At 46.9% G+C, this 15230-nt stretch overlaps 8 protein-coding genes across 8 annotated transcripts; 2 read left to right on the top strand and 6 right to left on the bottom strand.

Moving 5' to 3' along the window:
• Positions 1–774: 774 nt before the first annotated feature.
• EDB93DRAFT_772506 (ClpP crotonase) lies at positions 775–2820 on the bottom strand. Its single transcript, XM_041457416.1, has 11 exons — positions 2426–2820; positions 2301–2372; positions 2223–2244; positions 2040–2166; positions 1929–1980; positions 1858–1869; positions 1735–1806; positions 1635–1679; positions 1506–1587; positions 932–1454; positions 775–881 (listed from the first exon to the last, which is right to left on the bottom strand). Exons 1-10 carry the CDS (start codon positions 2517–2519, stop codon positions 1199–1201), a joined length of 834 nt encoding a protein of 277 aa, XP_041304208.1. The 5' UTR covers positions 2520–2820; the 3' UTR covers positions 775–881; positions 932–1198.
• A 484-nt stretch (positions 2821–3304) lies between these two features.
• Positions 3305–4408, top strand: EDB93DRAFT_771771 (uncharacterized protein). Its single transcript, XM_041457414.1, has 5 exons — positions 3305–3438; positions 3488–3544; positions 3597–3763; positions 3873–3955; positions 4026–4408. Exons 1-5 carry the CDS (start codon positions 3343–3345, stop codon positions 4046–4048), a joined length of 426 nt encoding a protein of 141 aa, XP_041304207.1. The 5' UTR covers positions 3305–3342; the 3' UTR covers positions 4049–4408.
• A 12-nt stretch (positions 4409–4420) lies between these two features.
• On the bottom strand, positions 4421–6381 carry EDB93DRAFT_1168041 (uncharacterized protein; the record flags this gene model as incomplete). The annotated part of the gene is given in 10 exon segments (XM_041450257.1): positions 4421–4646; positions 4780–4830; positions 4843–4942; positions 5043–5160; positions 5230–5312; positions 5358–5426; positions 5478–5543; positions 5598–5738; positions 5794–5839; positions 5895–6381. Coding segments are annotated over 8 exon segments (825 nt in total), but the record flags the coding sequence as incomplete, so codon positions are not given.
• Positions 6382–7792: 1411 nt separating this feature from the next.
• EDB93DRAFT_1253817 (uncharacterized protein) lies at positions 7793–8945 on the bottom strand (the record flags this gene model as incomplete). The annotated part of the gene is made up of 6 exons (XM_041453522.1): positions 7793–7939; positions 8009–8091; positions 8137–8325; positions 8381–8521; positions 8583–8628; positions 8685–8945. The coding sequence occupies 6 exons, from the start codon at positions 8943–8945 to the stop codon at positions 7793–7795; spliced, it is 867 nt and encodes a 288-aa protein (XP_041304205.1).
• Positions 8946–9855: 910 nt separating this feature from the next.
• EDB93DRAFT_1253816 (uncharacterized protein) lies at positions 9856–11008 on the bottom strand (the record flags this gene model as incomplete). Its single annotated transcript, XM_041453521.1, has 7 exons — positions 9856–10011; positions 10081–10163; positions 10209–10277; positions 10330–10395; positions 10450–10590; positions 10646–10691; positions 10748–11008. 7 exons carry the CDS (start codon positions 11006–11008, stop codon positions 9856–9858), a joined length of 822 nt encoding a protein of 273 aa, XP_041304204.1.
• A 741-nt stretch (positions 11009–11749) lies between these two features.
• Positions 11750–12239, bottom strand: EDB93DRAFT_771968 (uncharacterized protein). Its single transcript, XM_041457415.1, has one exon. The coding sequence runs from the start codon at positions 12138–12140 to the stop codon at positions 11829–11831; it is 312 nt and encodes a 103-aa protein (XP_041304203.1). The 5' UTR covers positions 12141–12239; the 3' UTR covers positions 11750–11828.
• A 7-nt stretch (positions 12240–12246) lies between these two features.
• On the bottom strand, positions 12247–13198 carry EDB93DRAFT_1253815 (uncharacterized protein; the record flags this gene model as incomplete). The annotated part of the gene is made up of 2 exons (XM_041453520.1): positions 12247–12986; positions 13039–13198. 2 exons carry the CDS (start codon positions 13196–13198, stop codon positions 12247–12249), a joined length of 900 nt encoding a protein of 299 aa, XP_041304202.1.
• Positions 13199–13774: 576 nt separating this feature from the next.
• On the top strand, positions 13775–15224 carry EDB93DRAFT_1091451 (galactose oxidase; the record flags this gene model as incomplete). The annotated part of the gene is made up of 4 exons (XM_041446358.1): positions 13775–14212; positions 14305–14494; positions 14711–15013; positions 15079–15224. 4 exons carry the CDS (start codon positions 13775–13777, stop codon positions 15222–15224), a joined length of 1077 nt encoding a protein of 358 aa, XP_041304201.1.
• Positions 15225–15230: the final 6 nt, after the last annotated feature.

The following is a 15230-nucleotide window of genomic DNA, read 5'->3' as shown; positions in this document are numbered from 1 at the left end:
CAGAAGGTCGGCTAGAGACACCGACGGCGACGGATGCATCGAAGAAGCTTTGATAAAGGTAAGCCTCGTCTGAAAGGTTTTTGGTAGTAAATGGTTGTAATACCATCTAGCGCAAGTATATCACCCCCGAGTCCATTACGACCAATTACCGAGAATTGCAGCTTTTGTTATTCCTGCTTAAAAATAGGCTGAACCGTAGCTGTTGTGGACTCACAGTCAATTCAACGTGTGTAGAATCTGTCAGAAAGGGTCTCATAGTATAAGGAACTATTCACATAATTCAATTGACAAATAGTGACTCGCCTCGTGATGAATTCGAACCACTGAATATGATGACAAGAATCTAAAAGATCGAATCAGCTTCTTCCTAAAGTATTCAATTGACAGTGAATAATGTGGACGAATGATACGTAGTGCTGTGTCGTAGTGACCAATGTAATATGCGAAGGCGCAAGGGATTCGATGATCCGCGCTACATCGAGTTTGTTCCCTATTGCTACTAGTCCGAGTCGCCCTTAGGATTGGTCCTCCACGAATTCAATCACCCACCCGAAGAAGCTTCATGTAAGATTGTCTACCCACCACTGCGGCTCCCACTTGATAAGTTCATCTGAGTGGGGCGCCGAGGATAATTGTCAGGTTGGTTGTTGAAGATGTATGACACAATAACGAGTTCGTCATCGGTACATTCCGCTGGAACTATCTGTCCGGGAGGCAGAATGACCGCACTAGTACCCATCGAAGAGATGCCGAATAGTCTGTTCAGCGTGACTGAACTAAGCTCGAAGCTTCTATGCGAATCATTTATGTCACAATGATTGAAGGTGGTGAGCAGTCGTGCTTGTCGAGCGGCGCGGCATGGAGCCTTCACGATAAATTGCCTGCAAAAGTTTCAAAACGCAAAGAACAAACACAGATACGCTGACCTCACATGGTAGGGGGCGAGAATGCAGAAACGTCAAATAGTACAAGCAAGCGCTGAAAGGGGAGCTGCCGTACATAGCAAGAGGATTGAGGTTTTGTACCAACGAGCGAAAGACCTTTAATGGTGTAAAATTTATTCAATACATCGGAACGAATCGTGAAAATACAAGTAAAAGCTGATTCGTGGCAATGCAAAGTTGCACACGTTTGCAGAGAAATGGTCATTTGAGGTCTACAGAATCCCTCTCCACACTTCGTGGGAGTCGGGGATAAATCAAAGTTTATGCCTAATTTCTTTCTTGGCGATCTTGCTGAAGCGTTCAGCAGGTATTCCACTACTAAACATGTCCGCTTGTGCGTAACTCTCCCGCAAATTTACAGCGTGGAAATCGTTCTTATCATTCAAACCAGTTTTGATGAGGGCTTTGATGACGAAAATAGAGGCAGGAACTAGACCATCGAGTTCCTTCTTGAGATGTTGGTGAACTGCAGAGTGGAATTCTTCTGTTGATTTCGATAGAAAAATCTTGCTAAAGCATTATTAGCATGGGGTAGGAATAGTCGGATGCAGGAACGCGCACTTGACGAATCCACATTCAAGCATCTTTGATGCGCTAATCTTCTTGTTAAGAATAAGAACCTCGTTTGCCTTGGTGATTCCCACTTGACGATATTATGAGAAAAGGTCATGCAACTATGAGCTCGCTTACTGCGGTTGACAAACGAAACACTAGCTCCTCCTTCCGCCGCAATGCCTGAGAGGGTGCAAGTCTTTAGCGTGTATCAAAGAAAAAAATAAAACGCACGTACCCATGAATGGGAAGCCGACATTCAACCAGGCCTCTGGCACAGCGTATATGAAATCAAAGTTACCAAGGAAAGCTATTGAGACCTATTAGAGATGACGCGCATAACATTTATTGGTGAACGCACCAGCTGCCAAGCCTATCATCGAGGTCGTCACTTAACTCGATTACGAGACATGTAGAAAGGAAGTTCCATACCCATCACCGGCCCATTTAGTGCTGCAACAAGAATCTTGCTGTGGCTATAGATCTTTCATAATAGGAATAATCGGTCGGCGACACTATGAAAAAGTAATTTTTGCAACGTACGGCGTGTGTGCAATCCGTGTTTGCAGCCACTACCTCATGGAGGCAATCCCTCATCGAGGATTGAGTCGGAGTGTTCGGAACGTCAGGGTTCCTGCCTACTGTTACCGCTTGCGCCACGTCCCCGCCACTTTCTGGAACAGTAAGCACTAGAAGTAGCGAAATGCTTGTGGACCGCAGACTCACGCACAGAACCACCTCCCATTTGCTGTGCAAAGATAAGTTCGTGTAAGGAATACGCCATAAATTTGAAAACTTGCTTGCCTTGCCATACAGTTGCTACTATGTCTTCTCTTTTATCGATGGCCCGCAAAGAGTTGGCAAATTCGTCGTAGTCTGCAAGTCAATAGTTGTTCAGTCAACGTGGTTGTCTCAAGCACACAACAAACCTTCCAGTGTCATCGCATTCAGACGGTGAGGTTCATTCAAGGTTATCGTCGCAATGCTCTGATAAATGTCCACCGAGATTTTTCCTGCGGGCATGGTCAAGATGGCGTCTAAGGAAGCGAGAATTATCCAAAGACATGGCTGCGGTATATAGTGTATCGCGAATACACGCGTACGTCACGGTAGAATTATTAATCGGTTCCATTGAGCTGCATAGTTGTGGTGGTTGTCATCTATCATTCGAGATCCGCGGATGATGAGCACTACCTGTCACAAGTTTTATTTGCAAGCTTGAAGGGACGACATTTGCATTGCATTGGATACCAGTTTTATGTCGTACATTGAGAACCGAAAGATAAGGAGGCACTGCTGTCCATATTCGCATTTCGTACATTGACAGCCGAAAAATAAGGAGGCACCGCTGTCCATGTGACGAGAGCCAGTGTCAAATCCAGAGATTCGGCTCATCACAAAGCGTCAAACCAGGGTCTACAGAAAATAACGTAGGTATGCGAAAGTAGCACACGATAAGTCAGTAAAGTGCAGGAGCGTACTAATATCGAGTGATGCTGGACGACGGATTACCACGGGATAAGATTATGCCGCTAGTGCAGTGGTCCTAAAAATGCAGTGCATTTATTATCGTTGAAATACTGTTGGGGGGCAACAAATTTGAAGTTTGTTAGGGAGCAGACCATTTATTGGACTAGTGACCAGCCTGGAAATATCTTGTGAAGCTGTAGACAAGGGCTACGCGGGCTTGCTCCTGGCCTTCTGAGCGGGAGGGTCGGGAATCGGGATGCCAAGTCGGAATGATGGAAAGAGCCGCCGATAGACTAACAGGCGGGGTTTGAAAACAGTCGACCCCCCCAGCTCGCCGTCTCCTTCACATTGGTCCTAAACAGTCTAAACTCCTACTATGATGTCTTCGTCACGAACTACAGAAGATACCTATGAAGCACAGAATGATCAGCGACTAGATGAATTACATTCAAAGATACGCACACTGCGTGGAGTACGATTCATATCACCTCATTCCCACATACCTCTGAACGGTCTTCCAGGTTACCACAGACATCTACGACGATGCCGAGAGACAACATCTGACTCTGGATGATACAGTACCTTAGTGAATTCTCCTCTTCACTTTGAAATATTAATATTTGCATGTAGGGAAACGCTTTCTCTAGCATTTCAACGTCCTTGTCTCAGTCCTCTCGACGAGCTGCACAAGCATTCGGCCTCTCTGGCGCAGGCGGCGTCAGACAGATGCGGATAATAATGTATATTGTTGGCTCTTTTCTGGCACTCTGGCTAGTCTGGAAAACGAAGGAGGTCTGGTGGGTTGGCGACAGTACATGAGCCGCTATAGCTGCTTGTGAGTACTTATCCATGATTGACACTATTCCCGGCGCTAAATCGAACAAGCATTGGCTCGTATATATATAGGATTAATGCGTGTAATATCTATACCCTCGCATGGACTAACGGTAAAAGCAAGATGGATATTGAAGAGGGACTCCTCCCGCTATGTAAGTGCGTCTTCCGTGATACACGCAGAGATTTGTCACGCAGACCTTTCAATACGGTTTCCATGTACAGATGCCTGGACATGTCGCCCATAAGGTGATAACCCCGACACCCAATTTACTTGCTCTTTGAGCTCGTACAACTGACTGCGTGAGGCTTACCAGCGTCGACTTCATGAACTTCCAGTGCTGTTAAGAAGTCCTGTCCTTCTCGACATACTACGCACGCTGTGGCGTGGGGATCGAAATGATTGACTGATTTGTGTGCATTGTAGTTTTTTCGAGCTCTCCTCACGCTGATCACCTTCCTGGATTACATTATACTCGACATACTGATTATATATTCAGTATTATATTACTTATTAATCCGTTGCTTGAATCTCGAAGAAAGAAGGTAACGACTAGACTTGCACGATTTGGATATGAAAACGTACATGATTTTCAGACACTACTGCAGAACCTCGAAGCTTGACTCGACGAAGTTCAGGTGATTAGACCTGCGCTGCAGCAGAGAAGTTGCACACTTGAACACGAGCTAGCCTTGCGTAGTCTGCCATGCAAGCACTATGGTCGTGTGGGGCTGCTACGCGTGAGACATACGATGCGGGCTTCGCACGTGTTTTCTGATTACCATACGAGGGCTGAGATCCTTTTTAGCCCCAGGTTAAAACCTACATTCGATGATGAGAGTCCAATGTCAATGAATGAGAGCTAGAGGTCTGAACGGACGTCGGTAAGCACCGACTAGATGTATATTCTCGCCCCGAGTTTCTTATAGTCGGTATGTATGGACAAACAACGCCACTCACAAATACTCAAAGTGTTCTGATCCTCAAGCTCGAGGCCTTCCTAGTAAATCGATCAGCACCACCACTGACCGGCCCAGGGAAAGAAATCCTCAATTCGATATCGTAATCACACCATAGCATCTGCAAAGAACATAGCAGTTTACAAGGCCTTCTCAGTCCATACTGAGGCCTCCATCGACAGAGATCTGAAAGAAAGATCAGATAAGCTGTATGAAGCAAACTAAATCTACCTACGCATTGACCTAGGTGACATGACATGCTACGTGAGCAAGAGACAGGCGCAATAAAAGGCATGAACTGACCGGTAATGAAGTGCGCTTCCTTCGATGCAAGATAGCTTACAATGCTAGCTATATCTTCAGGCTGTCCAATGTGCTTGATAGGAACATTCTCGAGTGTCTTATTGAGGTTCGTGAAGAAAATAGGTACTCAGCATATAAACCAGGTTTGCCATCGCGCTCTGCTCACCGACACAAACCACTTTCTCGAACAAGGATCGTCTATAAGTCGTGCATAATCCACCTTCCCAGACTCATCCAACGCGATCTTGTCTAACTGAAAGTTAGCTGGGAAATGAGATATTAGTTTGACCTTACTCATAGGAGTTTCTATCGCGCCAGGAGCATATGCATTTACGGTAATGCCATACTGACCGAGCTCAATAGCTGTAAAGCGGTCTTTATTAAGGTGGTCTATGTGGGCATCTCAGCAATTACCTGCAGATTGGGTTAGCCCTCGAATCGCAAATTTGCTAGCTGTGTACGAGGACTGGTAGGGGAAGCCTGTTTGGTCATCTATATAAAATACTCGAGCAAATTCATATCTGTATGACACACCCATTTTGCCTAGGACCGAGCTCGCACCGATGATTCGACCGCCGCGTCCTTGTTCGATCATCCGCATGGCAGTATATTTATAACACAGATAAGCTCCACGGGCGTTTACTGAGAGGGTATGGTCCCATGATTCTACAGTCGCTAGTGAAGGACATGAAACAATGTCAATCGTAGACTTCGATAGAGATGATCGTACATGACACAAGCGAGGCAAACGTCACCACTCCAGCATTGGCGACCATCTACATGCGATAGAAATTCACAAAACAGTCTAGTGAGACAAGAAGTGCGACTAACGACATCTAGTCCACCAAGTTTTGTGACAGCACCATCGACCATCTCTTTGACTTGTTTGTCGACGGTCACGTCGGCGGGAACGATGCAGGCTTGTCTCCCAAGACTTTCAATTTCAGTCGCCACCAGCCCCAGCTTGGCATCCTTGTGGGGTAAATCATTAAGAGCAACGTCAAAGCCATCCCGTGCGAGCCGAAGAGCGACGCTGCGACCGATTCCCTGGGCAGACCCAGTTATTAATGCTATACCCTTGGAGATAGACATGAACGTTAAGATTCGGCGTAGCCTGGCCTTGCGCACCTAGTATTAGTAACCTATCACAATGCTTCTATCACATGCTCGATGGGAATTAGACGGAGATGATCATAGCTGAGCGCTAGAGCACTAATCCTTGAGGTTCCACTCGGAGTGTCGACGTCGGAAGTCATGTCACTGTCTTGTCAGATATATGCAATTGATACAGCTTGATGCATGCTACTGTATCACTGCAGATGATTTGCTTCCCATTGATAGACGTAGAGCCATCGCCGCCATATGTACTTATGGTCATGGTGGATAGGTTCGACTTATTTATTTATTTATTTAAAAGTCCGATCAATATATGCCCATGTCACAAGTAGTACTTACTCTCAACACCGTGACATTCCTTTGTGTAGACCGAGACTCGAGTAGCAGAGTCATGGGCTGACCCTGGTCTGAGGGTAAACATCAGGTATGCCTGATCTGTATACCAGCATGTCAAATAATGTCATCGGGGTTATGTCTTTCGTGCAGCTTGAATACTGACACCGTCAGAATATCATAATATTATCTCGCTGACCAGATGGCGTGTCTCTCGGATTTCCAGGGTGAATCAATTCAATTTCGATGACGAAATCGGAAAATAGCGTAGCAGGGTGTCAACGTTTTCAGTCCGAACAGGATATCATCGAGCGTAATTGTAGGTGGATTTAGAAAACTAGTTATAATCGATATCTTGGAAAGTGGCGTGATGACAAACGCTAGCTTCCGGAACATGTGTCATGAGATTTTTGAAAGATGTACATCGTATGTGTAGCTAATGGAAGCCATATTTTAAAAACTGACGCGACCCTCTCGAATTTTCCGTCGCGCTGCCGCGACAGCAAAAATGTTGTCCAAGGCGAACTATCACCAAAAAATAATTCAGACGCAAGTCGCGAGTGAGAATTCTCATAAACAGGTTCATTCAGCTGGCAAGTCGACCAATACCACTACTGAGTCCTGACTAGCTAGTCCAGGGAAAGAAATCCTCATTTTGAAATCATAATTACACCATAGCATCTGCAAGAAACAAAACTATTTACAAAACCTTTTCAAATACTACTGCAGAACCTCGAAACCAGTGCTTTGTCTCGACGAAGTTCAGGTGATTAGACCTGCGCTGCAGGAGAGAAGTTGCACACTCGAACGCGAGCTAGCCTTGTGTAGTCTGCCATGCAAGCACTATGGTCGTGTGGGTCTGTTGCGCGTGAGGCATACAATGCGGGCTTCGTCGTGTTTTCTGATTACCATACGAGGGCTGAGATCCTTTTTAGCTCCAGGTTAAAACCTACATTCGACAATGAGAATCCATGAATGAATGATGACGACTCGGTGGTGAAGTTGGGCGAGTTTATGAATTTGTCAAGGCCAATGAGAGATCCGAAAAACAAACTGACAGTTCCGATCCTCAAACTTGAAGCCTTCCTGGTAAGTCGATCAGCACCACTACTGACAGTCAATTCGATATCGTAATCAGACTATAGCATTTGTAAAAAACATAACTGTTTACAAGGCCTTCTCAGCTCATATTGATTCCCCCATCGACAGCAATCTGGGAGAACGATCAGATAAGCTGTATCAAGTAAACTAAAGCCACCTACACATTGACCTAGGAGACATCACATGCTACGTGAGCAAAAAACAGGCGCGACAAAACGCATGAACTGACCGGTAATGAAGTGCGCTTGCTTCGATGCGAGATAGCTTACAATGCTAGCTATATCTTCAGGCTGTCCAATGTGCTTGATAGGAACATTCTCGAGTGTCTTATTGAGGTCCGTGAAGAAAGTAGGTATTCAGTATATAAACCAGGTTTGCCATCGCGCTCTGCTCACCGACTCATACCACCTTATCAAGCAAGGATCGTCCATAATTCGTGCATAATCCATCTTCCCAGACTCATCCAATGCGAGCTTGGCTAAGTAGGAGTTAGCTGGGAAATGAGATATTAGTTTGACCTTACTCATAGGAGTTTCTATCGCGCCAGGAGCATATGCATTTACGGTAATGCCATACTGACCGAGCTCAATAGCTGTAAAGCGGTCTTTATTAAGGTGGTCTATGTGGGCATCTCGGCAATCACTACCTGCAGCTTGAGTTAGTCCTCGAATCGCAAATTTGCTAGCTGTGTACGATGAGTTGTAGGGGAAGCCTGTTTGGTCATCTGAATGAATATACTCAAGCAAATTCATATCTGTATGACGCACCCATTTTGCCCGCGATCGAGCTCGCACCGATGATGCGACCGCCGCGCCCCTGTTCGATCATCTGCATGGCGGCATACTTATAACATAGATAAGCTCCACGAGCGTTTACTGAGAGGGTATGGTCCCATGACTCAACAGTCGCTAGTGGAGGACATGAAACAATGTCAATCTTAATCGTAGACTTTGATCGAGATGGTCGTACATGACACCAGCGAGGCAAACGCTACCACTCCAGCATTGGCAACCATCTATACACAATAGCTGTCCATGAAACACATCTAGCGAGAGAGAGAAAGCGACTAACGACATCCAGTCCTCCAAGTTTTGTAACAGCACCATCAACCATCTCTTTGACTTGATTATTGTCGGCCACGTTGGCGGGAACGATGCAGACTTGTCTCCCAAGGCTCTTTATTTCAGTCGCTACCGACTCCAGCTTGGCATCCTTGTTGGGTAAATCATTGAGAGCAACGTCAAAGCCATCCCGTGCGAGCCGAAGAGCGACGCTGCGACCGATTCCCTGGGCAGACCCAGTTATTAATGCTATACCCTTGGAGATAGACATGAACGTTACGATTCGGCGTAGCCTGGCCTTGCGCACCTAGTAACCTATCACAAGGCTTCTATCACATGGTCGATGGGAATTAGACGGAGATGATCGATGATGGCTGAGCGCCAGTAAGCCTTGAGGTTCCACTCGGAGTCATCGGAAGTTATGACACTGTCTTGTCAGATATATGCAATCGATACAGCTTGATGCATGCTACTATATCGTTGCATATATCGCCGCCATACTTAGTAGGTCATGTGGACGATCATGATAGGTTCAGTTTACCGCAACTTTATTCATTTAAAAGTCCGATCAATGTTCTCATACCCTCAACACTTGTGACATTCCTTTGTGTAGACAGAGACTCGAGTCGTGTGTCATGTCTTTCGTGCAACTTAATATTTGAATGCTGCCACGCGTCAGAACATCATAGTATGCCAACATGTCATGAAATATCTCGCAGCATAACTAATATCATCTCGCTGACCAAATGGCGAGTCTCTCGGATTTCCAGGGTGAGTCAATTCAATTTCGATGACGAAAATAGCGTAATACTAACAGCGTTTTAAAGTTTTTCAGTCTGAACAGGATACGCATCAAGCGTAATATGTAGGTGGATAAAATGCACCGAAAGGCTGTCCAAGGCGAACTATCAAACTCAAGTCGAGCTCCACAAAAAAATAAATTCAAACGCAAGTCGCGAGTGAGAATTCTCACAAACAAGTCGATCAGCACCACTACCAGTGACTAGCTAGTCCAGGGAAAGAAATCCTCATTTTGATATCATAATTACACCATAGCATCGGCAAGAAACATAACTATTTACAAAACCTTTTCAGCTCATATTGATTCCGCCATCGACAGAAATCTGAGAAAAAAATCAGACCAGTCGTATGCAGCAAACTAGATCAACCTACACATTGACCTAGGAGACATCGCATGCTAAGTAAGCAAGGGACAGGCGTAATAAAGGCATGAACTGACCGGTAATGAAGCGCGCTTCCTTCGATGCGAGATAGCTTACGATGCTAGCTATATCTTCAGGCTGTCCAATATGCTTGATAGGAACGTTCTCGAGTATCTTATCAAAGTTTGTGAAGAAAGCAGGTATTCAGTATATGGACAGGTTTTGCCATCGCGCTCTGCTCACCGATGTGATGTACTTCCTCGAGCGAGGATCGTCGACAATTGGTGCATAATCCACCTCTCCAGACTTGTTTATCATGACATTGGCTGAATAAGAGTTAGCTGGTAAATCAGAGATTAGTTTGATCTTACACATAGCAGTCTTTATCGCGCCCGGAGCATATGCATTTACAGTAATGCCATACTGACCGAGCTCAACAGCTGTCAAGCGGTCTTTATTAAATATTGTCCATGTGAGTATCTTAGCAATTACCTGCAGATTGGGTTAGCCCTCGAATTGCAAATTTGCTCGCTGTATACGCGGAGTTGTAGGGAAAGCCTGTTTGGTCATCTAGATAAGATACTCGAGCAAATTCATGTCTGTATGACGCACCTATTTTGCCTAGGGCCGAGCTCGCACCGATGATTCTACCGCCACGTCCCTGTTCAATCATCTGCATGGCGGCGTACTTATAACATAGATAAGCTCCACGGGCGTTGACTGAAAGGATATGGTCCCATGCTTCTGCAGTCGCTAGTGGAGAACATGAGAAAGCGTCGATCGTAGACTTTGAGCAAGATAATCGTACACGATGCGAGCGATGCAAGCGTTATTACCCCAGCATTGGCAACCATCTAAACACAATAGCTGTCCATGAAACACGTCTAGCGAGAGAGAGAAAGCGACTAACGACATCCAGTCCTCCAAGTTTTGTAACAGCACCATCAACCATTTCTTTGACTTGATTATTGTCGGCCACGTTGGCGGGAACGATGCAGACTTGTCTCCCAAGGCTCTTTATTTCAGTCGCTACCGACTCCAGCTTGGCATCCTTGTTGGGTACATCATTGAGAGCAACGTCAAAGCCATCCCGTGCGAGACGAAGAGCGACGCTGCGACCAATTCCCTGGGCAGACCCAGTTATCAATGCTATGCCCTTTGAGATAGACATGCTACGTTGCGAGTTGGGGTGAACCTGGCGGACTAACGCAGCTCTCGCGCACGTATTATAAAGCTTCTATCTCATGTTCTATGAGAATTCGACGGAGATGAAGGCTGAGCAATAGAAAGCCTTGTCCGAGCCACCCGAAACCATGTGTTGTTATATGATACAGCTTGAAACTAACACATTTTCATCCCGGCCGTTAGCGTCCGAATCCTCCTCGGGAGGCCTAGGTCTGGTCTGAGGGCACTTGTAATGACATCGACAGGAGTTTGAAATTGCCGAAGTACTTCATTTCGACCTCAATACTTCTGGCGCATGACCGTGACGAACTTTTAATATGCATAGGCTATGTCGATGATAGTTTACTGCGCAACATGCACCGTGCGGGTTGCACGTCCGTATCAGTCGTTGACACTGTCAGGCCTTGTCCAAATTCCTCTTAGCTCTCTGTGCTGCCAGTACCGTCTGCTTGTTTGAAAATGCGGCAGCCCGCGGAACAAGGACTCGGATATAGCCGGGGAAAGATCAAGGTACTTGGGTCTGACTCGGAGATCACGCCTAAGGCTGTGACAGTCTAAGGTGCGATATTCGAGAACACCAGGTGACGACTCGAGGAAGAAAGTGATGAGGCACGTATTGGAACGTCTTTCATCAACAAAAAATAGGTTCCTGCAGGCCACCGTATCGCTGCAGACGGTATGCTTCTGATTGACCGTCGCCACCTATTGGAATAAGATAAGATGATAATAAGAAAGAACACAACAAAGCCTCACCGGTGCACCGGCCGCGGTGGAGGAATGCGAAGTTAATTTAGATCCATCGATGGCTACGGTGCAAACTGGTTGATTAGTTTGGAAGCAAAGTTTGTATTGTTCCAAAGTTCCCACGGCCACAAGATCAAGAACTCTTCATTTCGCTGTTGATTGCTACATTCGACTGCGGGTAAGGTGCTAAAAAAACTAGATGCAAATATTAAACTACTGACATAATATAGAGAAAACATCATTGAAGGCAACGTCGTCAGTCGGTACAGGGTCCAGCCCAATGAATGGTATGTAGTGCGTATTGTCATGAAGAGAAAGCGATTGACGGCATAGACAGGCAACATAAAGGCATACCCAGACTCATAGATCCGCATACAGAAACCGCAAGATCACCAAGGCATACAGTTGCTCCACGCGAGAGGACTGCATATGCATATCTCCATGTGGTCATGGTGGAGGCGTAAGATCCTAGAGTAAGGCCTAAAAGCCGCCCATGAAACCAACCATCTCTACTTCACCGAAACCCTCTCGTTTGGCGCGTCTTGCGGCCTTGAATTCTGCACCGCCAATTTTAGAGCCTGCCGCTGCCTTTGCCCTTATGCCCAATAGGCCCGCTTCGTCCGAGATGTGGTGAAGCTTGGACTTGGGCAACGGTGGTAGGCCAGTCATAGGCAATGGCGGCGGGCGGTGTGCGGATTTGTGCGAATGGCGGGAACGATGAGGATGAGGTGAGTGAGGTTGATTAGCTCGTGTGGAGGTTTTGAGGACGACGGTGTGTTGATCTATCGAGAATGTGACAGTGTCGTCATGTGAAGGGTGTACAGACCGCGAGCGGCTATGATTACGCGAGCGTTCGGGCATCGCGGTATGTGGGACGGGTGTCCTCAGGCCAGGGGTGGATGGGAAAACGGCTTCCATCGGAACTTCTTCACCTAGCTTCCTTCGTAGCCGTTCGATTTTGCTGCGCCGGTGTGCGGCCTCCTTGGATGGAGTGAGAAGGTGTTCTTGGATAGAAGATTTGTTAGAGGAAGTTGATACGATGCTAGCGCATCGTGTGGGTGCAGTACGTAAGGGCATGGGTGGGGAGCTTGAGTCCATGGCAATACCACCAGAGAGCTTCATAAGTGGGGGGAGGTGAGTCGGTTTACGACTCCTCCACGCGTCTTCTTTGGAGGGTCCAACTGGGGTGGGTGGTCTTGGGGGCGTTACCATGACGAACTCTGTACCTGACGTCAGTTTTATGCAGGCGAGTGAAAGACATGATGAACTGACGATCTTCAATATCATCGACAAAGCGTGGGATATCGCCGAGCATACGTCCTATCTTCTTGGTTGAGCGTACTAGTGCGGAGCGCTCCTTCGACGAGAGGGTGTTGTTGGTTGGGGGTAGGATAGTGCGAGGATCAGGGGGAGGGTATGTATGTGAAACCATAACGGATGTATTAAGTATGATGTGTTACAGGTAGTCTGCGATGGTCGTAGGTGCCAGACGCTACAGAAAGATAAGTACAAAGTACTTGCAGGTAAGTCCAGTGTCTGTCGGACAAAGGGGCTCCAGGACCCAATGGATGGGGGGAAGAGTCACTGTGGGCGTTGGATATTCATACGGCTCTTAAACAAAAAGGGTGAGCGAAGGATGTGCTCTCCCATCTCTTGGGTCGATGTAGCGAATCCGGGAGTACGTTTATTGTATATTTGGTATAGCGGCCAAGACAATAAAGACCTAACCATTATTGGATGAAAAGAAGGTTGCTCGGCAGTCACTTCTGCTCCTTCTTATCCCCAATGGAGGTCTGTACTTGTGCTGCATTAAGACTCGCAGCAAGTTTTAACCACGACCCTTGGGTAACGTGCAGATGAAAACCAAGGAGTGGGAGGTTAATTGTCTAATTATAACCTGCAGCTGTGAGACTTGGTCCCAGTCAGCTGAGCTCGGCGCTCTCATCACGACGATTGTCCAAACCATCTTCCGTAACTTTCTTCCAGATCTCACGTACACAGCGCATCGATGTCGATCCGGTGGACATGCATATCATCTCTCTCAACCAAAGCACGATCATCCCACTGCGCTTCTATCGCGAATAAAGGCACCTTACTCCTATATGGTGGCGAGTTCCAGCCACGCAAGCCTGTCGATGGAGACGTTCACGTATTAGATCTGAACAACGCTAGCCAACAAGCCGTAGCGGACAACGCGGCTGGCTCGTGGCGTACCTTGTCCGCATCGTCGAAGCCAGGGCCCCGAGTGGGCGCAACAACAGTATTCGACGGCGGAAATTTGTACATGTGGGGCGGAAGAGGAGGCGTCGATATGATGCCTCTAGAATCCAAGCAATCAGGCATATGGAAGGGACAGATATTACAAAATGAGGTCATATGGGAGAAGCTGGAAGGCAAGGGCGACGAGCCTGTCTCGAGAAGCTTCCACGCTTCAGTATTGGCTAATGTATGTATCCGAAAATGTGCTTTATATCCCGAGCGTTTCCATCAATTCTCTTCCTGAAGCTCATCCTCGTGTTAATCGGAATTTGTGTATAGGGAAAATTGTACATCCATGCAGGTTGTCCTGCCTCTGGGCGCCTCTCTACTCTTCATTCTTATGATCTGCAGTCCTCTCGGTGGTCTCTCTGCGCAGATGCTCCCGATCCTGCGCGCGGTGGAACCGCCATCGCTTCCGTAAAATTTCCAACCTCTTCCTCCGATGAGGAAGTAATCATTAGATTCGGTGGTATGTTGTTCTTCCATGTCTGATATGCGCCCTACCTACGCCATTCGTGATCCCCGCTTCGTAACATTATCAAATGGACGAAGTCTGATAGTCTTCATGCTCTTTTGTTTTTTCCTTTCATATAACGCCCAACTTCTGCCTTGTTTATCGTGGTTAACTTCATCATCATTTCAGCCTTCCCTATTCCTAAATTAATTAATATCTCACTATTTTCAGGTTTTGCTGGGTACCAACTCCCCACTTCAACACCACCACCCTTGGATATTTACACACCAAGTACTAACTCCTGGGCAACCGTTGTACCGTCTGGCGACCCACAATACGGATATCCCGGAGCGCGCTCCGTCCACGGTCTCGTTCCTCTTTCCACGCCTGATGGCACCGGAGTCGCATTACTATACCACGGCGAGTATGACGCCTCCAGCTTAGGCCATGCCGGCGCAGGGAAATTCTGGGATGACACTTGGGCGCTGTTGTGGCACGAGGGTGCGCTAAGATGGAAGAAGTTAATTATAGAAGGTAACCTGAATAATACTTCGCGATTCATCGCGCCTGCGCCACAGCCAGCTGATTTCATTTCGCAGGTGATCCAACCCCGGAGGGCCGTGGTTGGTTCCCTTCAACGTCCTATACCACTCCTGGAGGTAATACTCGAGTAGTTCTCTCGGGTGGTCTCCTCAGTTCAAACGAGCGCAGTGGAGAAGTGTGGGTTGGCGATGTCCAACTCTGAGCTCGG

This window comes from Suillus bovinus, assembly GCF_016758785.1.
Source record: "Suillus bovinus strain UH-Sbo-P2 chromosome Unknown EDB93scaffold_64, whole genome shotgun sequence".
NCBI lineage: Eukaryota > Fungi > Basidiomycota > Agaricomycetes > Boletales > Suillaceae > Suillus > Suillus bovinus.
Note: the sequence above shows the minus strand (reverse complement) of the source record. Positions and strands in the feature narration are given on the sequence as shown.

Coding starts and splice junctions, on each gene's coding strand:
- EDB93DRAFT_772506 (XM_041457416.1), bottom strand. CDS start 2,519: ATGCCCGCAGGAAAAATCTCGGTGGACATTTATCAGAGCATTGCGACG. Junction 1,680..1,734: donor TGTCGGCTTCCCATTCATGG/GTACGTGCGTTT, acceptor GCACCCTCTCAG/GCATTGCGGCGGAAGGAGGA. Junction 1,588..1,634: donor TGTTTCGTTTGTCAACCGCA/GTAAGCGAGCTC, acceptor AATATCGTCAAG/TGGGAATCACCAAGGCAAAC.
- EDB93DRAFT_771771 (XM_041457414.1), top strand. CDS start 3,343: ATGATGTCTTCGTCACGAACTACAGAAGATACCTATGAAGCACAGAAT. Junction 3,764..3,872: donor TGGAAAACGAAGGAGGTCTG/GTGGGTTGGCGA, acceptor GTATATATATAG/GATTAATGCGTGTAATATCT. Junction 3,956..4,025: donor AGAGGGACTCCTCCCGCTAT/GTAAGTGCGTCT, acceptor TTCCATGTACAG/ATGCCTGGACATGTCGCCCA.
- EDB93DRAFT_771968 (XM_041457415.1), bottom strand. CDS start 12,140: ATGCGGATCTATGAGTCTGGGTATGCCTTTATGTTGCCTGTCTATGCC.